Source organism: Equus caballus, chromosome 9, assembly GCF_041296265.1.
Source record: "Equus caballus isolate H_3958 breed thoroughbred chromosome 9, TB-T2T, whole genome shotgun sequence".
Lineage (NCBI taxonomy): Eukaryota > Metazoa > Chordata > Mammalia > Perissodactyla > Equidae > Equus > Equus caballus.
The window spans coordinates 3415043-3429402 of NC_091692.1; the positions used below are offsets into that span (position 1 = coordinate 3415043).

Consider the following 14360-nt stretch of genomic DNA (forward strand, 5'->3'; position numbering starts at 1 on the left):
AGAGACAGCAATTCCCGTAACAAATAAGGCAGGAAGTTGGGGAGCGGTGGCGGAAGAGCTAGCGAAGCACGGCGCACCACAGCGTGCACAATCGCAGGGCCCTCATGGAACACGCGGGGTACTGCAGTTCTCACTACGCTCCACAGGCACGGAGCACGAGACACTCAGGTTGTGGAGGGTAGAAAACATCACATCAGCACCACAGAACTCGACTACTTAAACGCGGAAAGAGCCTGGGAACCGGGCTGGAAGCTGTGTACGTCAATTTACTAATCCATTAAGATCCTAGAAGGAGAATTATCCACTGTATCATCAGACAGGACTTGGAACCAAGAGCAACTTCTAAAACCCTATTTCTTGGCAAATAGCAAGTCTAGAAGCCTAGTGCTCATTCAAGGATAAGAAGAGAGAAAAATCAACAAGAACTCTACGGAAAAGAAATCTTACAACCTTTGAGGAACAGCGTAACTTCACAAAGAATTACCTACAGAAACCAGAAGAAAAAAGTTAATGTAATTTCAGAAAACTGGTATTCTCACAGAATGGAATAAGACAGACCTGTGCGAAAGAATATGATACAGAAAAAACAGATGGGAAATGGGAAATGGAGTGGATAAGATGGAAAAACAGAAAAACAGAAGCATAAGAATTCAGAAACTTGGGCTATCTGGTACAAAGCCCATCGCAAAGAACAGGTGACGGAGACCGAATATGACCCGCAGAGCCCAAGGGAAAGGCATGCAGCCTCGGTCCTCTATAGAAACCGGCGCTTCATGGGAAAGCCCATCCTGCTCTCGCCTCCTGCTGTCCTTCATCGTAACAGCATTTGTCTGACACCTCCCTGGAGGGCGCAAATAAACGTACCCTGAATCCTCCGTTTACGTGACAAGCTAACACAGCACCAAATCTTTCAATAGAACCACACACGTCTGATCCTGTGACGGCCAGTTCAAATGCTTCGGCGCCACGTGCAGGTCTGTGTGCTGCGAGAACTCTGGGTTACGGGCTCCCCTCACCTATCCGTGGTGAGCAGAGCCAGGCTGTGAAGATCCTCTTTTTCACTGGCATGCTTATGCAGTTCGTCAATGTAATCCATAAGCTTCTTTTCAGCTTGTTCAGCTTTCCATCTCTTCTCTCTCTCTTGGTCCAGCTGTTCAATGAGCGCCTAAAAGAAAACAACAGTGTCATGTGAACTTGGAAAAGTTCCCTAACTTCTCACTGCCTCAATTTTCTCCCTTGTGATAAAGGAATACCAGTCTGTAATGCCAAGGGCTGTAGTGAGAACTAAACCAACAAGTGGAAGCAAAGCGTCCAGAGCAGGCAGAGCATGCTCAGCACAGAGCAGCCGCTCAGGAAAGGCGAGCGCTGCTGTTGTTGTCGTCATCGCCGGCACTGCTATTCTCAGTATGAAGGCCTCTAACATTGGAGGATAAGTGGAGAAAACCAATAGCATGAAAGGTGTGAAATATTTTAAAAAGCAATTATATTATTGGAAAGAGTGCACATTACAATCAAAAGTATAACCAGTACTTCACAAGTAAAATAAGGGCAAGGTAATGAAAAATATAAATCAATGGGTACTAAAAATTCTTAAAAACATGAGAATGCTTAAAGCAAACTGAAGAATTTTGAAATTCTTGAAAACCTCCTAATCTGGGATCCATGGGTCCAGAATTGGGTTTCAGGGGAGTCCGTGAAAACCCTGAGATTCCACACACTTTGTGAGCACGTATAAACGCAGACTTCTCTGAGATGGCCCATGGACCTCCTCAGAAATTGAAAAGGGTCTGAGACCCAAAAGTGAGGAACTACCACATGAAGACAGAAGAATTTGAAAACTTAGACCTCTTTTCTCCTTCATGAGAATGTTAACAAATGATTTTACCGAAATCTGATCTTCAAGAAATGCATAATTTCCATTCTTTTAAAAATTACAAAAATAATAACATTACACAAATCTGGAAATCAGGAAGGAAATCACGTGAACTAAAATTACATCTAATATTTTTTGCTCATAAAAACCTGCATTATTTCTCTGGGACTAACTTTGCTTTTAAAACTGAGATTACTCACATTCGTCTTTTTCTTAATCTCTTAAACCATACCCGGTAAGTGGTGTCTTCGGAGCTGCTGTTGTCCACTTTAACCAGCTCAGTCTTCTGCTCTCCTGATTCTTCTAATATGTTAGAGTTCACTATAGATGATCTTATATACAATTCTTTAAAAAAAGGTTGTTTCATCTTACGATTACAACTGCAAAGAATAAACATAGGAAATAACCTAAAGAAATGTACAGTATTTATACTACTTTTCACAACTTAGGAAATGACAATCTATCACAGAGAAATGGATCTTTTTACATAAATTTAGATGAATGTATTGACCAAACCTGAGCCAGTAGGGCTGAAAAGTCAAATGTTTGACATTAGAAAAGTAAAAGATATCACCATGAAATAGCTTTAAGGAAGAGGCCAGCAGGATTACCTTCTGTCTGTGTGCTTTACTTGAATTTCTGTAACTAAAACAAGTACCTGGTCAAAGGGCTGTTGTTTTTACTGTGGTGTTTAATAGTCTGAATAGTTCTGGAATAACACGGGATTTTTGATCTTCGAGGAATTTTTTTATTACATTCTTTCCTGTTTCCAAAGTCACTTTCAGAAGTTACATCTGTGTCTCTTTTTGGTCTGAGATCTTTCTCAGGAACATTATCTATTAAAGAATTAGAAGTCTAGAATAAAAAAGCCAAAGTTTGTTAACAAAAGTTCAAGTCAGTAAAAAGATTAAAATTTGAAATTTCCTAAAATATTATGACTTTACAAGATTCAGTGGTTATAAACTAGGCTATGATTGGGATTAAAGACAGGAGGTTCAGTTTCTGGTAGGCACAAGTAAGCTCCTATGACGCTGACTCTCTCAAGATAACAGGGATAAACTCTGGGAAAAACACAAACAAAACAACAAGCAAACACTATTTGGAGGCCCTGAAAAGTGAACAAAAGCAGGGTTATTCTAGTGGGGAGCTGACACTCGGACAAGTGACCAGAATGGAGTGTTTCTGTTTTCATGGGTTTTAGCCTGAGAGCATATCAGAATCAGCACTACATAAGGAGTCTTAAATCGCAGGTGGAAAAACTCCAGACCTTTGGGCCTAAAGGATCAGAGGACAGTATGGAGCAGCCTGCAAGAAGCCTAATAACAAAGGAGGAAAGGAATGAGCTGCTGCCTAAGAGACAAATTCACAGTTTAAGTCAAAAAGCAAGTTAAATGCCTGCTACAACAAAAGCATCAATGCCCTGGAGGCCTATAACGGCACAGTCCCAATGTCCAGGATAAAATCCACCATTACTCACCAGAGGAAGACCCAGACAAACATAACCTACTCTCAAGAGAAAAGGCAATCAAGGGAGACCCAACCTGAGAGGATGCGCTCTTTCAAGTCAGTAGACAAGAGCTTTAAAATAGTGAGCATGGAAAGGGGGTGGGGGAGGGCACAAAGGGTGAAGTGGTGCACCTACAACACGACTAACAATAATGCACAACTGAAATTTCACAGGGTTGCAAACTATCATAATCTTAATAAAAAGTTAAAAAAAAAGTGAGCGTTAACTATCCTCAATGATAGAGAAGAAAATATGCTTGTCATGAATGAAAGGATACAAAAATTCAGCAGAGAAACAGACATCATAAAGAATGGAAATTTTACAGCTGAAAAACACAAAGCGTGAAGTAAAAATTGACTGGCTGGGCTTAGCAGCAGAATGACGTGATAAAAGAAAGACCAAGTGAATTTGAAGATAAACACTGAGTCCAAAGAGTTCTCCATTTACTTAAGGTTGAAATAAAAGGTGGGTGGGTAGAAACATCATGAAGTACGGCAGAACAACAAAAGAATTACATAGTGAAGATATGGAGAGGAACAACAAAGAAGAGTATGCCACCTTCCTCCACACTACGACTACAACACAATCCTATTTCCGTAAGTAAAAAATAGACACACACACACCAATGCACTAAATATACATTGTTTCTGGTTGGTCAGCTGGTACCCCATTTTTATTTTACATTTTCTTAACTACTTTTTCTTCAACAAACACATTGCTTAGAAGAATAGGAAAAATAGTTTACTTCATTGAGAAGCTGTAAAATCTGATCATCTAATTTCTGAAGTTTCATCTCATTCTGAAAATCGTTCTCAGGACTAACTTTCTCTGGTTCAGAAGACGGACACGCAGATATAAAGGACGTCAAACCGGCATCTGCTGGTGCACTCGCACACTGGTCCAAGGCGGTGATCTCGGTGATGGGTGGCGTCACCACTGGCACACCATCAGTGATCTACGACACAGAAACAAACCAGAACCCTTGAAGTTTACATTTATTTATTAATCAAAATTTGAAGGTATCTTTTATATTAGAGAAAAATAATAATACTATACCTCATCTTCACTTATATTTAGGGGAGAATCAGAAGAAACTAAATTATCCAGAAGACTTTCAAAGCACTGCAGCTGTGATGAATCCATTTCTGACACACCTACTGGCTCACCAAAGATGTTCTTGCAATCAAGGATTCTAAGCTGCGGCAAAGTCTGCAGCATGACTGCTCTGTACCCTGGGGAAACAAAGCATTCAAAATGAAAACTCAAGCATTACAAAGAAAAAAAGGTGAAATATTTTTAGAATAAACTGAATTTATCAGCTATCAGATATATCACCTGAATGATAAAATTAGTCCTAGAATGCAAATAGTAAATAAAAGTTGCTTTTTCAAAAATAAAAATAATAATATTAAAATAAAAAGCTATTTAGTCCTTCTCCACTAAGTAATCATTGAATACAAAACAAACAAAACACTCCTCCGCACCCCTCTGCAAAACCTCTCCTGATGAAGGTCAGAAAGTTAAAATCATCACTGCTGGATGTATAAATGCATGAAACCAGCAGCGATCCATTCTGGACAGGAAGCCAAAGAAGTCTGGTTTATTTGTAATATGGTAAGTATAAATACAAATCAGGATGATGCGGATAACCACCAGAGCCAGAATTTTGCTAGTGAGGCCTCAAGCATTAGTAAGATTAAACATCCCCACTTCCCTCGCTTAAATTACAAAAAAAGGGTTCAAACTGTAGGAACTAGTGGTTCTTGAGAAGAGGCTATTAGGAAAAAATCCAACTTGTGGGTTAGGAGAGAAAATAAAGTTTAAAAGTAAGATTTTCTTCCAAGAAGAGCATTTCCCCAGAAAAGTGAAATCTGGCTGATTTTCAGGACGACTCTCGCTGCACGGTCTGAGGGAAACAGCTCATCTCAAATCTACTACATTCTTCCGTGAAACACAGTTATCCCAACAGGTCTCATCCTGGGAAAAGCTTCGCATGGCTGCACATTAACGACAGAATGGAGCCCCTGCAGCCAACTTCTAGCCAAGCAGATGTCTACAATGTGCACTCAGAATCCACATTTGCCTCCTATTATTAGGTTCAGCAATTTGAGATAAATGAGTTCTAGAAATGGCAGTCTGGTCTGCTTTATCTTTGCCAATTTCAATGATTCTGAATTAGATCAACTGGCATTTCAGTAGCATCTTCTATATACCTTATTACATTTTCTTCTTTAAAAAATCATTTATCAAGTAGTAATTTAACACAGGGACAGGGTATAAAATTCAAAAGGTACACAGTAAAGTTTTCCTAATATTTCCTGATTCCCAGCAACTCTTTCCACCCTTTCTCCATTTCCTGATCCCTAGCTACTTAACACTGGAATTAGCCACTAATATCAGTTTTTTGTGTCTCCTTCTAGATATCTTTTACATAACTCAGAAAATATACACACCTTACCCTTTGAACAGAATGTTTTGCAACTTGCAAAACACTGTATCTTGGAGCCTATCCTGTATCTTAACCGTGTATCTTGGAGATAAGGGCATATCAGTAGCTAAAGAGATTCTATATTCTTTTTTATGGCTGCATAGTATAAGAATATATCATAATGACACAATTTAATTTTGAGGCATTCACTTATCAAATATAAAACTGTCTAAATAGAATTACTTATCTGTTCACCCCACGTTCTTCTTTTAACAGCAATTTATAAAATAATTTATCTGTAATTATGTTTTTCCAAATATATAGTAAAAAGGTGCAAAGCTTAAGACAAAGACAAGGAGGTCACAAACACAGCTGCCAGCAGCACAGGAGCTTTGAGCACCGGCTCTCACAGAAAGGACTGACCGCTCGTACCTGGTATGCGACACACAGGATTGTCCTCGCCATTCTTCTCCAAAATAAGATTAGTCAAGAAGTGCAATCCTACCAAACACTGAAGTAAGTGATGGATACTATCTATACAATTACTGTGCAGGTCCAGGTATCTAAGTTTATGTTTAATTCCATGAAGGGGCATCAAACCTGCAATAGGAAAAACACTCTTTTGATGTCACAGCAGTAATTTTTCCAACAGCGAAATAAAATTAATTTTATATAGGTTATATTTCGAGAGGCAAAGGGGCAGCATTAATAAGAACTCAGTGCGAACAGCTACATCTAAGGAACAGGGTATCAGTAAGGTCAACTGCTGTTTTGAAGAAACACAGGTTTGGCATCTTTTTGAGGCCTCAGACCAGAGCTTCCCGGACTCCAGTTTTCTTAAAACAAAACAAACGGCCGTCCCCAGGCCAATGCATATACTTACATGAGAACAAGCAAAAAGCAATGGCTGTAGGCTCTCTATCAACACACATTTTTGATTAGCAGACACAAGCAAACACTGGAATTTACTTCAGTTTTGCTTGAATTTGGTTTGAACACGTGGGTGCTCCACGTGATTTAGTTTCCTGGTGATATTTCCCACATGTGCTTATCTAGAGCATGGTACTGTCAGGAATTACGTTTGCAGCAGAGGTACTGGTATGTGGTACATCTCCTCTGCTAGCCTGACTGCAGCTGCAGCTCTGGTGGACAGGGGCAGGTGTGCCACCTTGAGCACTTGCTGTTTCTTTCCTGCCTCAGGACATTCTTCAAAGTGGAGCTTGTTGAGCAAAGGTGCACCCTGGAAGGGTGAGGGGGTTAACAGCTCGAGGGCTCCCCTCCACAAAAGGGGAACTGTCAGTGGACGCACGCCCCACCTCCCTTCTTCTGGAAGGACCATCCTGAGATGCACTCTACACGGCTCCTCACGTCTTATTTCACAATTTACTTAGTTTAGTGCTCTCCATATAAAAATTTGACCTTACTCACCTTTTTTCAATTTCTTCAACCTGACTGGAATGCTCTTCTCTCCTCAACTATTTTTATCTGGCTAACTCCCACTCGTCTTTCTTACAGGGTTGCCTTTATTTTCTTCATAGTCCTTATCACTAACTTCCACTCACCTGTCACATCCTCAGAGAAGTCCTCTGACCACCCCCCACAAGATCAGATTTCCTGTGGTGCATGCGTGCAAGTCCTCGGCACTCCTTCTTGACTGACCATCACATTTCTATGTCCTGCCTCCATGTTACTGGTTCTTCCTCTTATGTTTCAATTTTAGAGTGCCCCAGGGCTCGCTCCTGCTCCTCCTCCTGCATCCACGTGCTCTCCAGAATCTCCTGTAGTTTCATGGCTACAAATACCATTGATGTGCAAATCTACGTTTCCAACCGTGGTGCCCCACCACAAACTGCAGGTTATACACAGACATACACACACATGTCTAATAGGGTTCTCAAATTTAAGACAGAAACCTTAATTCTCATCCCCTGATCTCTAAACCTGTTCCTCCCCCAATCCTTCCCACGTCAGGAAACAGTCCCATCATCCACCTGTTACCACCGAGAACACTCATAATTATCTTCCTTTTCTCCTTCATTTCCTCATCCCAGTCCGTCAGCAAGTTCTACGAACTCTATCTGCAAACACCTCTGCTTACCCCTCCACACTAATTCCACCCTCCACCAAGTCTCCACCATCTCTCATCTAGACCACTGGAACAGCTTCCTCACTGGTCACCTGACTTCCACTACTGTCCTCCTGAAAGCCGTTCTTCACTCGCTCAGCAGCCAGAGCGATCCTTCAAAAACACATCTTATGTCCCTGACTTGTTTAAAGCCCTCCAGTGGCTTCCTATGGCACCCAGAATAGGAAACCTTTCACCTGCTCGTGAAGCTGTGTGTGGTCTGGCCTTTGCCTACTTTCTCACTTCTTTTCTCAGCACACTAACCCCTCGTCCGCTACGCTCCAGCCACTCTAGCCTTCTTTCTGTTCCTTTACCACAGCAAACTTGATCATGCCTTAGTGTCTTTGTATGTTCTTATCACATACACGGCTGTTATCTATTGAAGGATTTCTGAACATACAAAATATTATCATTCTAAGAATTATCTATTAGAACTTACAGGGTTTTCTATTATATTCCCTTCATATTCTTTATCACTATCTGATATTGTCACTAAAATTCACCTTTTTTAGCTGTCAAGACTAATGCACTTTAACAAACATACAGAGTTGTGTAACCACTACTACACCTGAGGTATAGACCATTTCCATCACTCCAATCAATGCATTCCTATGTAATCAATTTTCTCTCCCATCTTCAACCTCTGGCAACTAATGATCTGATTTCTGCCCCTATAACTTTGCCTTTGTCAGAATGTCACATAAATGGAGTCATGCAGTATAGCCTTTTGTGTCTGGCTCCTTTCACTTAGCAAATTCTTTTCAGATTTATCCATGTTGCTAAATACAAGGGAAAGGAACAATGGAGGAATCAATAGTTCATTCCTTTTTACTGCCAAGCAGTATTCTACCATGTGGATGTATCACCATTTGTCTATCCATTTACCATGTGATAGACATACAAGTGGTTTCCAGTTTTTGGAGACCATGAACAATCATATAAACATGATTCTATAAAAAGCTGCATAATCATATAAACATTCACATGCAGAACCTTCATTAGACATGCTTTCATTTCTCTCAGATAAATACCTAGGAGCAAGATTGCATGATTATTTGGTACGTGTATGTTTAACATTCTACGAAACCTTCAAACAGTTTTCCAAAGTAGTCGCACCATTTTGAATTCTACTAGCAACGTATGCAAGCTCTAGCCGCTCCACAATTTCACCAGCATTTTGTGTTGTAAGCTTTTAAAACTGCATCTCTTCTAGTGGGTGTGAAGTGGATCTCATTATGGTTTAAATTTGCATTTCCTCAACTACTAAGGATGCTAAACTTTTTTTTTTCATGTGCCTACTTGTCATTTGGATATCCTCTTGAGGAAACGTCTGCTCAAAGCTTTTGCTTATTTTGGGGGGGTGGACATGATCTTACCTATTTGTTTTTCTTCCTCACTACAACGAAAGCCCTGTGACAGAACCTTACCTATCTGCTGCTGCTGTTTCATTACTAGAGAACTGTTTGATACAGTGATCCTCAATAAATACTTGAGTAAATAAATGAACTGTGTTATCCAAGATTCACAGTTTTCAGACAAGGAAACTACATCCAAAAGTAATATACAATGCTCAACATCACACAGCAGTGAGAGAACTAGAGTTCATACTCAATTATAATACTTTCATGTCTTCAGGGAAAACAGTTTCAAAAAATTAAAAAATTGCTGCTACTTCAGCTTAAGGGTAAGGACTGGATTTAATTAACTATTTTTGTACACTAAACACCTAGCAGAGGGTAATATTTTTCTAGTAGGGGAGAAAAACAAACAAATGAATAAGGTTCTTCCAAATATTGTTAAGGATTATGAAGATAGAGGAATTCTGCTAGTTCTAACAGATTATTCTAAGAATAATTATGACACTGTTCATTTTATCAGCTGTATCACTTTAACCTATTAAAAAATGGGTTGCAATTTTTAACTTTCTTAGATATGCTAAAGCCAAAAAGAAAAAAAACACTTATTTGATCCTCAATTTGCAATAGCATTTGGAATGGTATATACCTACACTGTCCAATGATGGTAGCACTAGCCACATGTGGCTTTTTAAATTTAAACTAAAACTTAATTAAAATCATAAATCAGTTCTTCAGTGCACTAGTCATATTTCAAGTGCTCAAAGGCCACACTTGGCTATTGGCTGCCATACCAGACAGGAGATGTAGAATATTTTCATCATCATAAAAAGTTCTAGTGGAACTATGCCTCTTCATATAATGGTATATTGGATAATTATCTAAGATTAAAACATTTTTCTCCCAAAGTAGGTCTTTCCCATCCAAGTTTTTCCTACTCCTGATCATCCTAGTTTTTAGTTACTATTTTTTATTCAGCTGTAGCTTTGGCACCAATGAAAAAGAATTATGACTGAAGCACATTGTCTAGGTAAGATTTTTGGTCAAAAGTTGGATTATTCAGTTTTTCAACATGCTGAGCTCAGTCTAACTCATCACATGTGGCAAACATTGAGCATTACAGAAAACATAAGCATAGCTACTTACCACTAAGATCATTTATGTGGTTATAGGATAAATTCAGTCTAGTCAGATTAATTAGTGCTTCAAGTCCTAAAATAAAATAAAAGCCTTTATAGGATTCAAATAATCAATTAATTAGAGCTATATAGTTATAATGCTATTTCAGACTGTTTCGAAGTAAATCTACAGACTGGTAACAGTGAAATCAATTTTATTGGTATTTTGAGAAACACACAAAAAAACTGATAACTTTTCTGGAAGAAAACTTTTTATATAATGAATTTTAGGGTCAGTTTTCAAAAGTTGGAAATTTATTCCATTCTTTTGGAAAGAATAAGAAAAATGTACTTAAAACCATCTTCCTTATGCAAAGTATTACAAGAAAATCACTTACAAACCTTCTATTTTTGTGATCAAATTGCAGGACAAATTTAAAGTGCATAGTTTTGTCAGTGTGTCGAGCCCTTCGATTTGAGTTATTTGATTAGATGACAGATCTAAATGTCGTAAATTCCAAACATGATCAATGGCTTCGATCTTTGAGATGTTATTGCAATGAAGATTGATAGCATGAAGAGTTGAATCTAAGGATAATTCTGATATGCTGAAAAAGAAAATATATATTATCAAAAACAAGTAAAAATGGATTTTAAAATCATGCCCAAATAATTAAAATTAACCAAACAGCACGCAGACAGTAAGTGTATGCTCTACTCTTTCTGTAATGAAACCTTCCCACGCACGGAGGCCTTGACCAACTGTCTCATAAAGCACAGTGGTCTTGACACCACTAAAGGGTGTTTTGGACCATTTATGTAAACAATAAACCCACTCAGGTGCGGCAAGTGACCCTGGGCATTTCTAGCTTCCAAGTGCAAACACAGTCATCAGCATACAGCGCAGGCAGGAATGGGAGAGGCCCTGGACGCATATCGCATATCGCCCCACTGCAAATCTGCACTCTACCACTGTTTTTGTTCTATCACTGGAGTAGATGAGTCAACCTCTCTAAGCCTCAGTTTCCTCATCTCATTTAATCCTCACCACAACTCTAAGCAGAAGGCATCATAAAGATACTCAAGTTTACAGAAATTACATAACTTGTCCCAGTTCTTGTAGTTATTCCCTAATTGAGCCGGTATAAAGCCAGATGTGGCACTGTAGTTTGTAACCTTACTTTCTTCACTGTCTTCAATGGCTGCTTAACCCAGAATGCAGTTCATTTCAAAAGAAACCACTAGTTATTGCTATTTCTAGTGAAAAACTCCACCCTCCCTTGTTGAAATCTGGAATGCACCTCCCCTCATCTCTTCATTGTCTCAGTTACTGCTATTTATCACTGGAATCTCTCCTGAAGATAGTCCCAGGCATACAAACTATAGTGCACCGGGTTCAGAGGCCCTGGATGGAGGCACCGTCAGGAGCCATGACACAATGTCACAGATATCCGTTCTATGTTCTGGAACAGCTATGGTAAAACTGCAGGAAACTTAATCCTAAAAGCAGGGAAATGAGAAGTTTAGCAGTCAGGGGGTAAAGGGAAAACAAGGAAATCCGGTTTGCTTCCAAATTAGCATTAAGAATCCCAAAGTCAAAATTAAAACAAAAAAACACTTTGAATATGCCATAAGGTCATTTAGCCCATCTCTTAGTCTTCAGAATGAAGCATAATAACCCCTGGGAGAAAAAGATCACCATTTCTAAATTTCAAACCAGCAATCTCTAAATGTAACTGTTTGAAATATTTTCCAACTATCTAGCCTCTGTCATTTACTGAACTATTATTTAGTGCCAGAGCTTATGTACTATTAACTCATGCTCTTAATGACAGCCATTTACCTTCCAAAACATTTCAGTTTCTGGAAATTAATACTGTGCAGATAATGTGGTATCGTAGAAAAAGCAGACAGGGAAATTAGACAGAAACGGGCTTGAATTCAAACTTAATCCCTCACCAGCTGCATGAAGTGGGGAAAGTTACCTAGATCCTCTGGGTCTCAGGTTTGCCGCTGGTAAAATTACTACCCTGCACAACTGTTGTGAGAATGAGTCATGATATATACAGCAAGCACACCTAGGTGACATTCAGCATATGGCAACTGCTAAATATAAATGTAAATATTCCCTTGAAAAACATCTTCCCGGGGTTTCCGGCAAATTTTAGATCAGGATCAGAACAGGATGCTTTAATTACAGGAGCAAGGAGCACACCACAAAGGAACAGCACGTGCAAAGGCACAGAGAAGCCCACTATGGAACTGCCTGTAGCTCGGCGTGGCTAATCACAGAGCGTAACCAAAGAGGAGGGAAGACTGAAAAGATTGGCGGGGACCAACCAGTAACGCAGAACCAAGCGCCCCGAAGCCCCGCATAAATCCGGGCTGCATGAAAGAGGGAAACGGCGAAGTAAATATGGGATGTTTACTACTTTGAAAAAGCATGTGAACATCACAGCGCTCTGCAAACGAGAGATCAGCATGGGGGTACGGAGAAGCGAGGCACAGCCCATGAAGGGCACTAAACCCTCGCTCCGCGGCTGCCCCTCTTCTCCCGGCGAGGAGGAGCAGAGGAGACAAGACAGATCCCAGAAGACCAAGCGATCCGGGGCAAGCAAGGGCATGACGACAACCAGTAAACGAAGGAGAAACCGCGAGGCAGGGGAGCGCTCAGAGGCTGGTGCAGAACCAGGCGTGGGGGAGTTCCAGGCTGCTCCGCAGGCCCGGGAGGAGGGGAACGGGGACTGTCCGGTCCTGCACTCAGCTGAGCCGCCCGGGGATGCTCGGGGCGCTGCCCGCTGAGCCCGCCGCCCCGCTCGGGGATGCATGGGCAGCTGCCCACCGAGCCCGCCGCCCCGCTCGGGGATGCACGGGCAGCTGCCCACTGAGTCCACCGCCCCGCCCAGGGATGCGCGGGCCTCTGCCCGCCAAGCCCGCCGCCTGCCCCGCCCGGGGATGCGCGGGCCTCTGCCCGCCGAGCCCGCCGCCCCGGGATGCGCGGGCCGCCCCGCCGCCCAGCGCCCTCACCCCCGCAGGCCTTTGTCCATGAAGCACACGTCCGCGCAGCTGCTGTCCCCGTCCTCAGGCTCCCCCTCGGCTTCCCCCGGCGCCTCCATGGCCCCGGCAGCGGGGCGCTGATCTTAACCGGCGTCGGCGTAGGTCCGAGCGCCGCACACGCCCCCGCGGGGCGCGGAAGTCGGCCTGGGGGCGGGGCGAGGGCTCCAACCGACGGCCGGCGCCCTCCCGCCCCCGACGCCGCACGGCCGGAAGCCGGGAGCGGGCAGCCGGAAGCCGGGTCCCTCCACAGGCCTCCCCTGCCTTTTACGGCGTGGACGGCGCGACTCTGGGACTCGCCGTAAAGCAGACGTCTCCTGGCGTGTGGCTGGGGGCGGGAGGGGATCGCTCCTGTGTGGCTTCCGTGCTGGCGTCTGCGTTGTGGGGACCCCTCTTCCGAAGGCGGGTTCTCTGCAGGTTGCGTTTGCATCCCTGGAGGGCTGCAGACCCAGGAGTTGGCCCCGCGGCTCGGCAGCTCACGGTGCTTCGGGACACGTGTGCGGGATGCGCTTCCCTGGTGATGCGGGGCAGGAGGAGGTGCGCTCTGGGTGGGCGGTGCCCCCAGCGCTGCAGAGGATGGAGGACTCCCGGCGGTGGGGCATGGGGGCGGGGGTGGGGGTGTGAGGCTGACTGAAAGGAAGTTGCTGATCATGGAGCAGAGCCTTGCTAGGTCAAGGGGAACTCTGGGAATGGGGGCGACCCAGAGGGGGAAACGATGCCCAAGTAAAGTGAAAGATCCCTCCTGGTTAGTAGAACAGAGAAATGATGCGGGGTCGGTGAGCCGAGGAGTCGAAAGAAAGATTTCTTGGACTCTCAAGATCTGGCAGTAGTGCTCTTTTATTTAGAGAATAGTATAGAATAGCATGGGGACAGGACCCGTGGGCAGTCAGAGCTTCTGCT

At 42.5% G+C, this 14360-nt stretch overlaps 1 protein-coding gene across 8 annotated transcripts in view; it reads right to left on the bottom strand.

Moving 5' to 3' along the window:
- LRRCC1 (leucine rich repeat and coiled-coil centrosomal protein 1) overlaps positions 1-13684 on the bottom strand; it is a 31634-nt gene extending 17950 nt beyond the window's left edge. For 3 of the 8 annotated variants that reach the window (XR_011421527.1, XR_011421528.1, XM_023648373.2), the window contains exons 1-9: positions 13434-13684; positions 10809-11014; positions 10435-10500; positions 6241-6408; positions 4437-4612; positions 4126-4335; positions 2532-2728; positions 2106-2253; positions 1017-1165 (exon numbers count right to left, since the gene is read on the bottom strand). Coding sequence is in view for 4 of the 8 variants with exons in the window: in XM_023648373.2 (XP_023504141.2) it covers positions 1017-1165; positions 2106-2253; positions 2532-2728; positions 4126-4335; positions 4437-4612; positions 6241-6408; positions 10435-10500; positions 10809-11014; positions 13434-13522 (1409 nt within the window). In the remaining 4 variants the exon portion in view is untranslated. The remainder of the gene's footprint in view (positions 1-1016; positions 1166-2105; positions 2254-2531; positions 2729-4125; positions 4336-4436; positions 4613-6240; positions 6409-10434; positions 10501-10808; positions 11015-13433) is intronic. The other 5 variants (XR_011421530.1, XM_014727923.3, XR_011421529.1 and 2 more) reach the window with 3 other exon arrangements.
- Positions 13685-14360: the final 676 nt, after the last annotated feature.